Source organism: Nelumbo lutea, chromosome 1, assembly GCF_056320005.1.
Source record: "Nelumbo lutea isolate HS-2025 chromosome 1, American lotus-T2T, whole genome shotgun sequence".
NCBI classification, from domain to species: domain Eukaryota; kingdom Viridiplantae; phylum Streptophyta; class Magnoliopsida; order Proteales; family Nelumbonaceae; genus Nelumbo; species Nelumbo lutea.
The window spans coordinates 19,452,675-19,470,973 of record NC_142684.1 but is presented as its reverse complement, the minus strand read 5'-3'; the positions used below and the strand labels follow the sequence as shown (position 1 = coordinate 19,470,973).

Sequence of the window (18,299 nt, the reverse complement as noted above, 5' to 3'; positions counted from 1 at the left end):
TAGGATTAGGCCCATTAAGACAGGCCCAGTTACAAGATAAGTTTAACATAAGACTGGGCTAATAAGAACTCTTATCAGCCAAACATCACTCTAACATTCTGACAAGTTGAATAAAATGAAATCAAGAAATGTATCATAAATTGTACACTTATTTCTGTTTTTACAAACTTGTAAAAGAAATTAAAAACAGGTATACTAATAATCTAATTATGTGTATAAAAGTGATTTCACCTTATTTTTAATCCATATCTACCATATATGTACCTGAAAAATTGATTTACCACTGTACACTAGAAGCTTGAGATGATATAATCAAGTTCAACTTGAAAGTCAGGTAATCTGCATATTACTCTTTAATCTACATATGATGGAAAATAAACTGAATATGATTTCTAAAAGGTCTTAAATAACCTTAATAAATCAATTTCTAGTAATTTGAATTACATGAATTGTATAAATTACAAGATTCATGAGTCAAATTATAGGGTTCAAACAAAAATCATAAGATTTCTGCAGAAAAGGATTTGGACATAAGATTTGACTTAAAAAAACTCTTGGATTAATGCTTTGGGCTACTGACTGGGGAAGATTCAGTTCACGGATAACCTCTTGAGACATGGCTTGGATTTAATCAGTATCTGTTGCCTTTACAGGGAGGCTCCTGAATCTGTTAGTTACTTACTGTTCTTATGCTCTTTATCATTTCAGATCTGGTATCATTTTCTTTGGCTTTTCAAGAGGCAGTGGGTCCATGTTTATCTGATCTCCTATCCTGTTGGTGTTGGAGAGTTGGTGGCTTTTCAGATAAGGGGAGGTTTTTTTGTGGAATTCCACTCCTTTTTCTATCTGTTGGCTGGTGTGGAGAGGAACAGAAGAATCTTTGATGCTAAGGATAGAAAGATAGAATGGAACCTTATTCGATGGGAATGGGCTTTGAAGTTGTTTTCCAATGTTCAAGCTGGTAGATTCAGGAGTTATTGGGCTTCCATTATTTTTGACCAAAATGTAAAGGATTGATACACACAGTCTCTTTTTGGGAATACTGATAGTCACACTTTTTGTACAGTTGAGGCTTTCCAGTCTCCTTTTTAATAATTTAATACAATATAACAATTCTCCTCATTTATCCAAAAAAAAAATCATGAACCATATCTCATAAAGTGCAAGGTTTTCACATTTGTCTTTTATTCTTAGTTCTATAGATTGCATCTAATTGCTTTCTTCTGTACCACAGTTTCTGGACTCTCTGGAAGTAGAGAAACTGCTCAGAGTCAGGTTTTGGTTGGAATGGGCTTGCTGGCTGGGTCAACTGTCATGCTTCTGACATCACTTTGGGGATCTTGTGTTATTGTTGGGAAATGTGATATTGAGGAATCAACTGCAGTAGATTTACAAGATACAAAAGGATTGAGCTTATCTGGTAAGTTATTTTACTATCACTTTGTGCATATTATTGTTGCCTTAGTTTGATAATTCATTCTGGTTAGGAGGACCATCGTAGAAGCACCTGTTTCCATCAAACTTGCATGTGTTAAGCATGCTGTAAGTATTTCATACTTAGCCACAATTGAGCTCTTTATGAGACTCATAATTGCGTTATTTATAGCTTCTTTGTCTTTATTTCATTCCAAGGCATAACTTGTATCTCTATGCTTTTTATTTGCATAGATTCACTTCTAGAAATACAGCCATCATTATCTATGTTAGGCAATTTATTTTCATAATTGATACCTGTAGCATCAATCTAATTAGCAACATCTGCATTTTCTGATTTTCGTTAAGAAGCAATTTATTTGACAATTTCTCCATCTTTCCAGGATCTGGTATTAGTACTGATATATGGACTAGCTATGCTGCAATGACCATGGTTATATCAGTTATCCCATTTGTCATCGTACAACTACCCCAAGTTTTTCATTCTTCTTCTGGAAGACGGCTAGCAATCCTGATTTCACTAATTGCCTCCATTGTGTTATTAATCTCTTACTGCATTTATCAGGTATTTACTTTTTATCTAAAATATCAGGCTGACAAGCATAAGAACACAGATTTGAATCTGACAGCAGCAACTTTGTGCAAAAAATGCCAAAGGTTAGGTCCATAGCCAGTCTACCACTTCCAAGACCTCAGATATCTTCCATGACCCTAGATAATTGGGACTAACATTGGTAATGACCTTTATTTTCCAATAGATAAATAAGTGGTTTTCTCTTTTTTTTTTAGTTGTCAAATGTAATAGAAAGGCATGTATTTAAAATTTCCAAGAATTTTTATTGGATTGAATTTTGATCCATTAGCATGTTAAAAAATTTGGAAGTGCAAATATGGGTTTTAGTAGTGAGGATATATAAAATCAAATTATATTTGTTTTTTTCTTCTATTTATGAAGAGACTGGGCCGAATGGGTCCTAGTATCTTCTCTTGTAATATTTTTTCTATTTTCCTGTTAGCTAATGTGCCTCTCTTAATGGGCTTGTTATTTCTTTTTGTTTGATCTCTTTATGTTACTGCCAAGCTGGCCTCCCACTTAAGGGCATACTTCTAATCATTTTAACATTAATTTTTAGTAAAAAGGATTAGAGAAGAAAGGGAAGGATTATTCGAACCTTTATTCTTCTTCCTCCTCTTTTCTCCATCTTTTTCTCTTGTACTGCTGCTCTTACTTTTCTTCCTCATTTTTCTCTCTATTTTTTCAAATTTATACCTATTTTTGAGGACTGGTTTACATCTTGGTATCAGAGCAGGTTTCTTTCTTCCTTCTTTTCTTCTTCCTCTTTTCACATACACCCTTAGATTAAGAGAGTGTATGGAGAGATAGGTTTTCTATAGCTCAGAAGATCTTTGGCCTAGTTGGTAGAGGGTTTGGAGAGTTTAAATCTGGCTGGATATTTCCAAGAAGTGGTCCTATTCTGTTGCTGCCCAAAACCCTAGCCGACTAGAGATTTTCGAAGGTACAAGTAAAGGTGAAGCTTTGGGTGTGGCGCTCTGTGCTTGGGAGGTGTCTTTTGACTCCTAAAGGAGGGCGGTTTAGGTTTGGAAGAGATTGGGAAGCTCTGGTAGGAGCGGTTGCATCTTCTCTCTTCCTCTCCAACAGTTGGACGGAGTAAAACCCTAGTTTTCAAGCATTTGGGTTCTGGTTTGACTTCAAGTAAGTTTATATAGACCAAATTTCTGGTTCTTTGATTTTCGTTTGATTAATGGAGCCATACGGAAGTGAGTTCAAGCAAGTGCCGGTTCTGGCCTTGGCTCGGTAGATTCCGTTTTGACTAGTGTGACCACAATCAAGCTAGATGAGACAAATTATCTTGCTTGGGCATAGTCTATAAGAATTTATGTCCGTAGTAGAGGAAAACTCGGGTATCCCACAGGTAGTAAAGTGAAACCCGAAGAGATAGACCCTGAGTTTGAGAAATGGATGCAGGAGAACTATACAGTCATTGAATGGTTGGTCAACTCTATGCAACCTCATATAAGTCAGCATTATCTCTGGATGTCTTCCGCTAAGGAGATATGGAACAGTGTTATTGAGACCTATTCACAGAAGTTGAATGTAGCCAGAGTCTACAAGTTGAAAAGTGATGTGAAGAACCTAAGACAAGGGGGGAAGAGTGTAGCAATTTACTATTCTATACTGAAATCCCTATGGCAAGAAATTGATGTTATGGAGACAGTTGTATGGGAGAGTAAGAATGATGCTGAAATGTATAGGAAGTTGGTGGAGAGAAATAGGGTATTTGAATTTCTTACTGGACTCAACCCTGGGTTTGACATCATTAGGCAAAATATCCTAGCCAAAGATGAGGTTACTCTTTCCCAGGCATACACTATGATAAGCAGTGAGGAGAGTAGGCAGCAGGTTCAGTTACAGAGTCCACCTATAGAATACTTTGCACATGTCGGAATAAAGCCAAAGGGTCCTACTGAGAAAAAGGAGCAGATATGTGAATGTTGCAAGAAACCGAGTCATACAAAGGACACTTGCTGGAAGCTTCATCCTGAGCTTCTTCCTGATAGGTTTAAGAATAACAACAGTTCTAAGAAAGGCAGTCAGGTAGGAAAGCCTAAGACAACTAATGTTGCTATAGTACCTAAAGGAGGAAATAAGGAGAGTGAAGAAAAATCAACCATTGAGCAGTTGGCAGCAATGAAGGTGGATTTTGAAAAGTATGGGAGGCTGCTAAATCACTTGGAAGCTACTGTTTCTTCATCTCACTCTTCCAGCAACACATCATCATCTGCATTTGCTCACTCAGGTATTTGTGCTTTTGCAAACCATGCTTCAGTTTTAGGTAATCATAAAATCCCTTGTATATTGATTCCGGTGCATCAGACCATATGACCAGCCTGTCTAATATCTTCTGCTCATACCACATTCTCTCTGGTAAAGAGAAAATATCCCTTGCTGGTGGGTCTCTTGCTCCCATTTTATGGTAAAGGGGATATAAAGACCTCTGATACCCTTTATTGATCATTTGTCCTTCATGTCCCTAAACTTAATACAAACCTTTTATCTATTAGCAGCTTAACTAAATCCATGAATTGTAGCATAACCTTTTTTCCCACTCATTGTGTTTTTTAGGACCTGCAATCTCAGAGGATGATTGGGAGTGGCCATGAGGTGAACGAAATATACTTGCTGGACACACCGAATAGAGCTTTTGGACCACCTCATGGAGTTGCCTTAGAGTCAGTCTTGTTAGAGTCTATTGACAAAGTCTTGTTATGTCAATTTCGGTTTGGTCATTTGTATTTTTCTGCTTTGAGTCATTTGTTTCTAGATATGTTTAAGGGAGTGTCTTTATCGAGTCTTCATTGTGAATTGTGTGAACTGGCAAAGCATTGTAGACATTCTTATTCAGTAAGCAATAAAAGATCTCTTTCTCCTTTTCATATTGTTCACTCTGATGTGTGGGGACCATATCATTTGCCAACTATGGGGGATTACAACTACTTTATCCTTTTTATTAATGACTATTCTCGTTACACTTGGATTTATCTCATGAAATCTAGGGATGAAGTACCAGCTATTGTGCAAAAATTTCATGAACTCGTCCTCACCCAATTTAACACTCGGACCAAAATATTCCGTTTTGATAATGCTAAGGAGTATTTTGAGAAAACCCTCTCTGCCTATCTTGAAACTTTTGGGGTTATTCATCAAAGTTCTTGTTCCTACACTCCACAACAGAATGGAATGGCGGAAAGGAAGAACCGACATGTAGTTGAAGTTGCCAGATCCCTCCTATTTGCATCCCATGTTCCTGTAAAATTTTGGGGAGATGATGTTCTTACTGTTACCTTTTTGATCAACCATATGCCCTCCCGGGTTCTTAACTTCAAAACCCCCTTTAGCATTCTCTTCCCGGATGAGGATCATTTTTCTCTTCCTCTCCGTGTTTTTGGGTGCACTTGTTATGTGCATGTTCATAGCCATCGAAGGCACAAATTTCAACCTAAGGCTCATAAATGTGTTTTTCTGGGATATGCCTCCACACAGAAGGGATATTGCTGTTTTGGTCCAATTAGTCGCACCCACTTTGTATCTCGGGATGTCACATTTGCTGAGTTGACTCCTTTTTTTACTATTTCTTCTAAGGGGGAGAAATCTGAAGAACCCCCTTTGCTATGTCTCCAGCTGTTCCTCTTCCCATTCCTCTTGAGTCCTCTCATGAGGTGTCCACTTCTCCCACTGGACCTACCTCCAATATTCTTGTTCCTCTTCCTCCACCTCATTCTCCTATAATTCCTCCTCATCCTGTTTTCCAAAGGTGGTATCAAAGGCATAGGTTTAGACATGGGCAAGTTGTTTCCACTCCTACAGAAGAGCCTCTTGCTCCTCCCATCATTACCGAGGTAACAGGTCAGCCTTCCTCTGACCCATCTACATCTTTCCCAGACCTTGACCCTCCTATTGCTCTCCACAAGGGCAAGCGGAAGTGTACAGCCCATTGTATCTCCAAACACCTGTCATACAACCTTCTCTCTCCTTCCTACTACTCTTTTCCTTGCTTCTGTTTCTTCCCATGTGATACCCAGGTCCGTACCGGAAGCCTTATCTAAACCTGAATGGAGGGATGCTATGATGGCTGAACTGGATGCTTTGCATAAGAACCATACCTGGGATATTCTTGACTTGCCTGAAGGGAAGGAATGTAAATGGGTGTTTACCATTAAATATCACTCTGATGGATCTATTGAGTGGTTTAAGGCTAGGCTGGTTGCTAAAGGCTACACTCAGATGTATGGTATTGACTATCTTGAGACATTTGCTCCTATAGCTAAGATGACCTCAATCCGGGTTTTGTTATCTCTAGCCGTTACTTTTGATTGGCCCCTACACCAGTTTGATGTTAAAAATGCCTTCTTGAATGTTGACCTACATGAAGAGGTCTATATTTCTTTGCCTCCAGGGGTGTATGAGAAGGAAATGCAAGGCAAGGTATGTAAACTGCAGAAATCTATTTATGGTCTCAAACAGTCTCCTTGGGCATGGTTTGAGAGGTTCAGGGCTGCTCTTGTCTCCTTTAGTTACACACAAACTCAATCTGATCATACCCTGTTCTTGAAGAGAAATGACTCTCTGGTGATGACACTCAAGAGGTCAGTAAACTTAAAAGATTTCTTAACTCTGAATTTGAGATCAAAGATTTTGGAGATCTTCGGTATTTTTTTGGGCATTGAAGTTGCTAGATCTAAGGATGGTATCTTCATTTCTCAGTGTAAATATGTCCTTGGCCTCCTTACTGAGACTGATAAACTTGGAGCTAAACCAATCTCCACTCCTATTGATCCTGATCATAAGCTTTTTGCTACAGATGGTGGCCTTTTATCTGATAAGGGGGTGTTTCAGAGACTTCTTGGGAAGTTGTTATTATCTTTGCATGACTTGGCCAGACATTTCCTATGCAATAAGTGTTATTAGTCAATTTATGCATTCTCCTAGAGATACTCATTTAGTTGTTGCAGAAAGGGTTTTTCGTTACTTGAAAGGTACTCTAGGGAAATGTATTCTATTTGCTAAACATGGACACATGAAGCTGGAAGCTTTCATTGATGCTGATTGGGCAGGATGTATTGATGATAGGAGATCCACCTCAGGTTATTGTGCTCTGGTTGCTAGGAACATTGTGTCATGGAGGAGTAAGAAACAGTCTGTAGTTGCTAGATTCTCAGCTGAAGCAGAATACAGGACAATGGCACATGGTGTGTCAGAATTATTGTGGCTACGATCCCTTTCAGAAGAATTGGGGGTTGACTATGAGAATCCAATGATGCTCTACTGTGACAACCAAGCAGCTATCAATATTGCATATAATCCTGTTCAACATGACAGAACTAAGCACATTGAGGTTGATAGACATTTTATAAGGGAAAGAGTTTCCTCAGGAGAAGTTTGTTTTCCATTCATCACATCAGACGAGCAATTGGCTGATATCTTGACTAAGGGAGTTCCGAGAGGGAAAATGACACACTATATAAGCAAGTTGGGCATGATTGACATCTATGCTCAGCTTGAGGGGGAGTGTAAAGAGACTGGGCCGAATGGGTCCTAGTATCTTCTCTTGTAATATTTTTTCTATTTTCTTGTTAGCTAATGGGCCTGTTATTTCTTTTTGTTTGATCTCTTTATGTTACTGCCTCGCTGGCCGCCCACTTAAGGGCATACTTCTAATTATTTTAACATTAATTTTTAGTAAAAAGGATTAGAGCAGAAAGGGAAGGATTATTCGAACCTTTCTTCTTCTTCCTCCTCTTTTCTCCATCTTCTTCTCTTGTACTTCTGCTCTTACTTTTCTTCCTCATTTCTCTCTCTAATTTTTCAAGTTTACACCTATTTTTGAGGACTGGTTTACATCTCTATTGCATGTGCACTGGGTTTATTATGAATTATGGTACTTGATTGAAAAAAGAAGAACGAGAAAAAATACATCAGGAAGTAACCCATAAGAAGTTAGTCAAGTGAAAGAAAAAGAAACAAGAACAGGAAATTATTGAAAGGACCATAACCATAGAAGAAAACAGATCTGTAGATAAACATATTCATGTGTGAGTACTCAGATTTTTAGCTGACCTTCATTCTCAATCATGAAGTAGGAAAATCCCCATGAGCATGCATTTGATGATTATAAAAGAACCTCCATACAAAATGGTCCTTGAAATCAATGGAGTGCAAAGTTCTAAGTCCTTGTATGATAGTCTTTCCTTTGATCAAGTTTCCTTATGGTATGGGCAAGTGGTATATTGTAGGTGTAGTGTAGAGGTGTAATCCACATTTTTGTGGGTTGTGCTGGCATGGCCTATGCAGGTTGGGGGTAGGGTCTAGCCCCGTATTATTTCATTTTCAGATTTTCTTTTGTTTCTTGTTTTCACTACAAAAATAAAAAACTAAAAAAATTATAAAAAATAATGAAAAATTGAAGGAAAAAATGACAAATTTATGATTGCAACTAAGCCTCCTTAAGAGGAAGGGGATGAGGAGGAAGGAGGGGGAGGAGGAAGAGGACGAAGGAGGATCATCTTTCTCTTTTTTCTAATAATGATATTTTATATTAAGAAGAATCAAGATCCCATTTTCTTTCCTTCCCTTTATTTTCCTTTCCTTTCTTTTCTCTTTTCTCTTTTCTCTTTTTTCTTCTATTTCTTTCTTCCTTTTTCTTTTCCTTTCCTTTCTTTTACTTTCCCTTCCTTTCTTTTCTTTTTTTGTCTTTTTGTTTGAGGTGTGCGTGAGGTGCATGCCTCTAGCATGCATCATGCATAAGGCTTATTGAGGCGTACACCTCAAAGGCATCAATGCCTCTAGCGTACGCCTTAGGGAATTTTGGGGGTGCCTCACTTGGAGGAGGCATGCCTCCAAGTGTGTGTATGCCACCGATGCCTTTCAAAACATTACAAGGGCCCCAAACATCGGAAGACACAATGTGAAAAGGAAAATTAACTCTTTTATTTATAGGGGGATATGAATTTCTACAGTGCTTACTCTATTGACATGTAGGGAACTCCAACGAAGGCAAAGAAATTGGCTTGAATAAATCCAGAAACAAGACCCTTGTGCTGACTCTGACTCAAAAAACTTGTTCCCTTTGAAGAATATGAAGCCACTGAATCTGAAATGTAGAAACCATCTATCATATGTCCTCTACCAATCATTCTTATCGAAGTCAATCCTGAAGCACACAAGAATTAGGGAGAAAGGTTACAAAACAATTCAAGGATTTTGCAATACAACTAATAGAAAGAAGATGCAAATTTTGGGAACATAGTAAACATAAGACAAACAAGATCAATGGGGAGGGAAACAACTCCCTAACTAGCAATACAAGATAAGGATCCATCAGCAAATTTAACCTTATCATTACTAGATAAAACATGATAAGAAGAAAAAAGAGAAGACTTACTACCCATATGGTTTATGGCTCCTAAATCAATGATTCAAGGTGATTGAGAAAGGAAGGATGAAACATGGAGGGCATGTGCTTGGTAACCTGAATCCATTGCATAAAAAGTGGAGGGAGTAGTAGAGGTTTCCTTCAGTTACCTAAGGACACATCCGAAGTTCTCAAACTGATAACGTGTAATACTCAAAAGACCTTCCTTAGGTATAGAGGCCGTCAACTGAATTGGAGAAGTGTTATCTTGACTTGACTACCATTGGCCATCCTGGCTAGTTGTGGAGGAAGTAATATTAGCTGCATTAGATCCTCTGTTTTGCTTACCCTAAAACTTCTTAAGCTTACCATGCAAGTCCTAGCAAAACTCTTTTATGTGACTAGGTGTCTTACAATGAAGCAATCTGCTCCCCCTCTTCTGTACCTCACCTTTCTTGTTTTCACCCTTAGACAATAAAGTGATCTGCTCCTCCTCAATGGGATTCGTAGCTTCTCTCCTAGTTTCCTTAGATTGAACTAGAGAAAACACTTATTCAAGATCTGGAAGCTCCTTACCACCCAAAATCATAACCCTAATAGGTTCATACACTAGATTCAAACCTGCCAAGAAAGCAAACACATTTTCTTGAGAGAGTAACTTCCTATAGGCTGATGCATTCTCATCACTCTTCCAATAAATGGTCTTGTATGATCCAGTTCCTTCCACATAGAAGTCAGAACTGAGTAATAAGCTTCTAGAGACTTTTCACCTTGTTTCAGGGTTGATGATTTAACTTGAAGTTGGTAAACTTGAGCATAATGTCGTTGTTTTGAGTATGTTGACTTTCTTGGTCCCATATCTCCTTGGCTGTTTCGGCCCACATGAAGTTTTTTCTGAGAGCAGGCTGAATTGAAGATGTCATCCAAGACATAATCAAGTAATTCTCTTGTTCCCATCTATCATATTCAGCCTCTTACTAGTAGCCTTCATAGTCTTCCCAATGAGGTCCCTAACTTTCCCCTTGCTCCAACAAACATCTTCACACCCTTGGACCACTCCAAGTAGTTCAAATCATCGAAGAGAACAATAGACACTGGAAATCCTATGCTGTCCATTCCAGTTCCAGAACAGATCCTCCAAAAGAGTTAGAGTAGCAGTGCTCTTTGAATACATTGCTGAAATACTACTACCACGTGGACAGCAGGTCCAGGAAACCAAAAAGAGCCTTTACCGCCCACCCACAGTCACACGACCAGAACAACTCAAGGAGAAACACAAGTCAAACACTCCAAAAAACTGCCAGGAAGAGAAGACTGAAAACTAAGCACTGACAAGTAAACCGCAATTACTTGCATCACACCCAAACTGTCACTGCAATTCTAGCATGCACAGCCTGGCCAACCTTGCAAACCATCCCTTCAACTTGAGTTTAGAACCCAGAAAACATATAACAAATAGTTGGAGGACTCTCTTCTAAAGCTGGGAAAAAACATATCACTTTTCAGTACCTTCTCAGACCATAACAGACTTGTACAGGCCTCTCATAAACGGTACATATCAGCCACAGCAGAAACCCTTTATTCTTGTGCAAAGAAGTCTTCTACATGCTGAGATCTGTTGAGCAACAATCCAAACAAACAGAATTGGTCTTGCAACCAAGAAACTAGAAGGGGATGGGAGAAGAAAGCAACCAGATCAGTCTTCTATAGGCTTTGGTTCCTCCAAGTTAAAAAAGGAATGCTCAGTTGAGAAAAAAGGAGGAGAAAGAAAAGTAGGTTTTCTTTGGAAGATTAATGTTCTGATACCATGTAATCTGTCAAGAAAACCTTAGTGATGACTGATGAGAGGAAGAGGAGAGAAGAGAATGTAGGAGAAAAGATGTTCTGGTCACTGGTGGTGCCCAATGTATATACCCTATATTATTAAAATAAAATATTTACATCGAGGTCCCTGAAACAAAAGTAATTGCAAGAAACCCCTTTATCAGTAAATTAGGAAAGTTAGGATTTGATTGTTAGAAATTTGAATAAATTTAGGAAAGTCATATCCTAGGATTAAGGGAAAGAATTAGTCAATCCTTGATTGTGAGAGATTCTAGGGTTAGCCTTTCCTATCTTTTCTTATTTAAGTTGTATGCTCAATGTGTTTTAAAATTTAACAAAGAAAATATTTTCTCCTTTCTCTCCCTCTATATTTCGCTACATGGTATCAGAGCCTTAGGGTTTGATCATGAATTTTAAGGCCGCCATGGTTGGCTCCAGTTCAGCCTCTTCGGATGCTACCAGCGGTGTGACGTCTTCGGAGGGAGGTGTTCAGCCAGCGACTGTTTCTCTTTCTGAGAATTCTTTTCAAATTACCATTCACAAATTGAATGGCAAAAATTATCTTGAGTGGTCTCAGTCCGTGCGGTTGGTGATCGACGGCAAAGGGAAACTCAACTATTTGAACGGCGAAATGAAACCGCCAGCCACTGATGATCCAAAGTACAGGCAGTGGCATTCCAAAAATTTGATGGTTACCGCCTGGTTGATCAACTCTATGGATCCGGTGGTTGGAAAACCATTCATGTTCCTGCCGACGACTCGCAATGTGTGGGAAGCAGTTAGGGAAACCTATTCGGATTTGGACAATCATTCACAATTGTTCGAATTGAATACCTGAATGTGGAAGATGCAACAAGGTGAATGTGAAGTAACAACTTATTATAATGAGATGATGGCTGTTTGGCAAGAGTTGGATTTAAGAATGGGAAAGTCCGAGGGACAGTGCTCGGTACAAAAAGAAGATAGAAAGAGGCCGGGTATTTGTTTTCTTGGCTGGTTTGAATAAAGAACTCGATGAGGTTCGGGGACGTATCTTAGGGTGAAAGCCCTTGCCGACTATGAGAAGTTTTTTCGGAAGTGCGTAGAGAAGAAGCATGGCGGCAAGTGATGTTGAAGAATGTTAGTGAAACAAAAACAGAGAATGAGGGGTCTGCTCTTGTGGCCCGAGGTGCAGACTTAGAAGGAGATAGACAAGGAGGAAAGCAGAGGCCTTGGTGTGACCATTGTAGAAAGCTATAGCATACTCGGGAAACTTGTTGGAAGCTGCACGGGAAACCGGTGGGTTGGAAGAAAAAACCAGGAAGTGACAAGAAGTCAGGGGGAGATGTTCGCACGTTTCAAGTGAGCAATTCGGATCCAGGGCAGCAATCATCCTGTTCTTATATAAAATGTTTCAATCTCAATCTTTAGGAAGTTCTAACCCATCCTATTTTCTAGCTCAGTCAGGTAATTTTTTCACTGTAGCCATTGCTTGTACCAAGTCTAATGGCTCTTGGATATTAGATTCAGGTGCAACTGATCATATGACCGGCACTTCGCAATTCTTTTCTTCATATACACGTTGTGCAGGGAATCAAAAGGTTAAAATTGCAGATGGTTCCTGATGTAACCGTTTTCGGCCACGTACCAATGTTTTGTGATGTAAAATTTTTTGGCAAAGTACCTCATTATTCGACCCGGTGGTGGCGTGCCTTAGTGACGAGCTACTTGGTGGCGAACTCCCTGGGGGAGAACTGCTTGGTGACGAACTGCTTGGTGGCGAACTGCCTTGGTGGCGAACTGCCTGGGGGCGAACTACCTGGTGGCGAACTCCCTGGTGGCGAACTGCCTGGGGGCGAACTGCCTTGGTGGCGAACTGCCTGGGGACGAACTGCCTGGTGGCGAACTCCCTGGTGGCGAACTGCTTGGGGGCGAACTGCCTTGGTGGCGAACTGCCTGGGGAAGAACTGCCTGGGGGCGAACTGCCTTGGTGGCGAACTGCCTGGCGAACTCCCTACTAGGCGGCTGATGCCTTAGAGAATGTTGGAGCTCCCTGGTGCGGTGCAATCCGACTGCCCTCAGCATGAGGTGGTCTTCTTTCCTTTGTAAGCTGCGGGAGATGAGGGACCTGCGAGAACTTCATCTTTTCCTCCTCTTTGTAGGTGGCGGGAGCTGAGAGACCTGCGAGAACTCCATCTTTTCCTCCTCTTTGTAGGTGGCGGGAGCTAAGGGACCTCCGAGAACTCCATCTTTTCCTCCTCCTTGCAGGTGGCGGGAGTTGAAGGACCTGCGAGAACTGAATCAGAGGTCCCGGGGGTATTTTCCCGGTGGGGGCTCTCCGATGCTTAAGTTAGCACTCTTATTGTAGAGAGCTTTGAAGATAATATGAGAGAGCTAGAGAGCAGGGTTACTTCCCTTTCTTTTTCATCCCCCTCCCCTTTGGGGGGTGAGATCTTTATATACCGGAGTCCTCGCGGGTTAGGTGAGTGAAAAGCCTCCAAACGGTAAGACTCGTCGCATCCTGTCAGAACCGGGGTACGGTGGTGAACTCCTCAAGGTCGTCAGGCTGGCGCTTGTGTCAGGCGGCCAGGTCGGCGCCTGGGCTGGGTCGTCAGAGGGGTGCCTGCGTCAGTTGGTGGGTTAGTGTCTAGGCCAGGTCGTCAAGTCGGCGCCTGTGTCAGTCGGCGGGTCAGTGTCTAGATCAGGTCGTCAAGCTGGCGCCTGTGTCAGTCGGCGGGTCAGTGTCTAGATCAGGTCGTCAAGCTAGCGCCTGTGTCAGTCGGCGGGTCAGTGTCTAGATCAGGTCGTCAAGCTGGCGCCTTGGCCGGATCATGCGCTAGGCTGGTCCAGGTCGGCCAGGTCGCGTAGGCCGTGCGCAGTTCGCACAGGCCGCGCGCAGTTCGCGTAGGCCGCGCAGGTCGCGCAGGTGCGCGCAGGCGCGCGTCAGGCCGCGCCAGGCCGGCCAGACTGGTGCCCGGGTGGGTCACCAACTTCGTAAGTTTGTTGGCTGGGTGTTTTCCTAGTTGTCACGAGGTGCCACGTGTCACAATTTTACTGGAGGGCCAAATCTGCCCTCATCAGTTCCTTTGCTACTATTGTTGGGAAAGGAACAATGTCTATTTCTCCTTTAAACCTTAAAGATGTTCTGCATGTTCCTAACCTATCATATACAATCTCTTGTCTGTCAGTAAACTAACCCTTGATCATAATTGTCGAGTTAATTTTTGGTCTTCTCGTTGTGAATTTCAGGATTTAACCTCGGGGGAGATGATTGGGGGTGCTAAACAGGATGGTTGCCTCTACCTCTTTAATAAAGGATCAACCTTTGGAAGGCAAGACCGACAAACTTGTTTCAATTCTATTTCTGTTTCTAGTGACAGTGAAATTTTGTTATGGCATTGTCGATTAGGACATCCTAGCTTTCAATATTTAAAGCATTTATTTCCCAAGTTATTCATGAATAAAAATCATTCAGTTTTCCAGTGTGAATCTTGTGAATTAGCAAAACATCATTGTGCTGTTTTTCCATCTCAACCATATAAAAAATCAAAACCATTTACCATGATTCACAATGATGTTTGGGGTCCTTCTAGAGTGACAACTCTTTCTAGAAAACGTTTGTTCATTACTTTTATTGATGATCATGCTAGGGTCACTTGGGTTTTCCTTTTGAAAGAGAAATCTGATGCTGAAACTGTGTTCAAAAATTTCTATAACATGGTTCAAACACAATTTCAGACTCAGATTAAAATTTTTCGAAGTGATAATGGAAAGGACTTTTTTAACAATGTGTTAGGGATTTTTTTGCTGAGAAAGGAATTGTACACCAAAGTTCATGTAATAATACACCTCAACAAAACGGGGTGGCTGAAAGGAAAAACAAACATCTCCTTGAAGTTGTTAGAGCTCTAAGTTTTAAAACTAAGGTTCCTAAGTATCTTTGGGGGGAAGCAGTTTTAACAACCACCTATTTGATTAACAGACTGCCTACATGAATTTTGGATTTTAAAACACCCATACAAGTTTTCACTAGCTGTTTTCCAAACTCTCGGCTAGTGACAAACATTCCCTTAAAAATTTTTGGAAGTGTGGCCTTTGTTCATAACCATGATCCTAAACGTTCAAAACTTGATCCAAAAGCACATAAATGTATTTTTGTAGGCTATCCCACTAATCAGAGAGGTTACAAATGCTTTGATCCAGTTTTGAAAAAGATGCTTGTGTCTATGGATGTCACCTTTTTTGAAGGAACCTCATACTACAACTCCCATCTTCAGGGGGAGAGCAACACTAGTGAAGATGGTTTTTTAGATGGTTCTTATTTAATTTTTGAATTTGTCCATAATGATGTTCCTCACAACCGGTCATCGAAAGAAAGTGTGGTAGAAAATACAGAATTAGTGGAAACAAATGAATTAAATATTGAAAATGTTGAGTCTACCAATGAACAACCTTTGGTAATGCCATCTCAAAATGAAAAAGTTGAAACAACAGAGATGCGTGTGAAACGGTATAAAGGTCTTGTATATTCAAAGGAATATCTAGAACAGAAAAGGAGAGGCACTATTTCGTAGCATCAACAAGAATCTGATCAGAGGTTGGATCATGAAATTTATGATAATTCTTCAAAAGTTCTTGAAAATATTCCTCCAGGTAATTCTGAGTCAAATTCTTGTAGTCAGCTTGATCTTTCCATTGCTCTTAGGAAAGGTGTTAGGTCTTTCACAAGTGTCTAGTGTATCCATTCCTAATGGTATCCAAGAGGCTCTAAATGTTCCTGAGTGGAAAGAAGCTATTTTTGAGGAGATGAGTGCTTTGGAAAAGAATGCTACTTGGGAGAAAGTGGATCTACCGGATGAGAAGACAATTGTTGGTTGTAAATGGGTATTTATTCTGAAGTACAACTCAGATGGATTCTTGGAGAGATACAAGGCTCGCCTAGTAGCTAAAGGCTTTACTCAGACATATGGAGTGGACTACTATGAAACATTTTCTCTAGTGGTGAAGCTAAATATAGTTTGAGTACTCTTATCTATTGCAGCTAATCTTGATTGGCCACTATATCAGTTGGATGTGAAGAATGCCTTTTTGAATGGAGACTTGGAGGAAGAAGAATATATGGAGCCCCCACCTGGTTTCACTGAGAATTTTGGAACTAAGGTATGTGTGAATTAACCCTAGTTGATTCTAGGTCAAAGTAGAGAAGAAGAAAAAAGAAAGAAAAGAGAAAGAAAAGAGAAAGAAGAAGAAGAAGAATGCTCGGCAGACTAGAAGAGAGAATGTGAAAAATCATTCTCCTAGCCAACCCACTTGAATTTTATTCATAAACTTAGAGTTACAAGAAAGACAATTTTGTCCCTCATAGAAGATGGGACACATGACTTAAACTCAGATACAATAGACCTTTCACTTTCAAGAAGATACACCAGAATGACCAAAATACCCCTGACTCGAGCATTCTAACACTCCCCCTCAAGCTAGAGAGTATATATCATATAGTCCCAGCTTGTTACAAATGTAATCTATTCTTCCCCGAGACAATCCTTTTGTGAAGAGATCTGCCCACTGATTTCCTAAGCTCACATGAGATGTAGTTATTACCCCACTTATCACTTTCTCTCTCACAAAGTGACAATCCACCTCAATATGTTTAGTTCTTTCATGGAAGACGGGATTGGATGAGATGTGAACAGCAGTTTGGTTATCACAGTATAGTTTCATGGGTTTGTCAATTGAGAAACCCATCTCCTAAGTTCTTCAGCCATACTAGTTCACATGTGGTATGGGCCATAGCCCTGTACTCTACTTTTGCACTACTTCTTGCCACCACTGTTTGCTTCTTGCTTTTCGAAGTTACAAGATTGCCACTCAGGAAGGTACAATACCTGTGGTTGACCTCCTGTCTGATATACAGCCAGCCCAGTCAGCATCTGTGTACCCTACTATCTCAAGAGTTTCTCCCTTTTGGTATAACAAACCACGACCTGGAGCACCCTTTAGGTACCTAACAATTCTCAGAACAACTTCCCAATGAGGAACTCGGGGATATTGCATAAACTGACTCACCACACTCACAACAAATGATATATCTGGTCGGGTAATGGTCAGGTAGTTCAACTTTCCCACCAACCTTCTGTATTTTCCAGAATCATCAAATTCTTCACCTGCATCCACACTTGGCATTGAGTTCTATTAGAAGTCAGGTCTGGCTTAGAGTTCTGCCTGTTCGAGATCAGTTATGTAGAAGAAGAATGGTGAAAGAGAGAGAGAAAGAGAGGAGAGAATTCTGGTTCGAACTGAAAGAGTCAACTTGACTTCTCCCAATCGGCCAGGAAGTATTTATGTTATCATTAAAACATAACTGAAAGACCTATGTGCCCTTATTTAAGTTAGGAGCACTGGTTCCAACAAAACATTACAGATCAACAACATTAATCTAGGTAAAAAGACAGAAATACCCCTATGCTAACACTCTCCCTCAAGCTGGTGAGTATATATCATATACTCCTAACTTGTTACATATGAAGTCCACTCTTCCCCAACTCAATCCTTTTGTAAAAAAGTCAGCCCACTGATTTCTTGTATTAACATGTGTAGTGTCTAGTTCTCCATTGAGCACATTCTCCCTTACAAAGTGGCAGTCAACTTCAATGCTTGGTTCTTTCATGAAACACCGGGTTAGAGGAAATATGAACTGTAGCTTGATTATCACAATAGAGCTTCATTGGAGTGTTGATGTTGTATCCTACTTCTTGTAGAAGGTTCCTTAGCCACACTAATTCACAAACGGTGTGCACCATAGCCCTATATTCTGCTTCTGCACTGCTTCTTGCCACAACCGTCTGCTTCTTACTTTTTCATGTCACTAGGTTACCTTCCAGAAACGTGTAATAACCTATAGTAGACCACTTATCAGACAGAGAACCGGCCCAGTCAGCATCAGAATACCCTTCTATTTCAAGTTTTCCGCCACTCTTGTATATCAGACTGTGACCCGAAGCCCCTTTTAGATACTTCACAATTCTCAGAACTGCATTCCAATGAGGAATTAGAGGTTTTTGCATGAATTGGCTTACCACACTAACCGCAAATGAGATGTCTGGTCTAGTAATGGTTAGGTAGTTCAGTTTG

General features: G+C 40.4%; 1 protein-coding gene across 1 annotated transcript in view; it reads left to right on the top strand.

The window, feature by feature from the left end:
• LOC148873837 (sodium/calcium exchanger NCL-like) overlaps window positions 1-18,299 on the top strand; it is a 56,099-nt gene that overhangs the window by 13,546 nt on the left and 24,254 nt on the right. Inside the window, exons 2-3 of the mRNA XM_088948111.1 lie at window positions 1,235-1,420; window positions 1,818-1,999. Of these exons, the coding sequence (XP_088804237.1) occupies window positions 1,235-1,420; window positions 1,818-1,999 (368 nt within the window). The remainder of the gene's footprint in view (window positions 1-1,234; window positions 1,421-1,817; window positions 2,000-18,299) is intronic.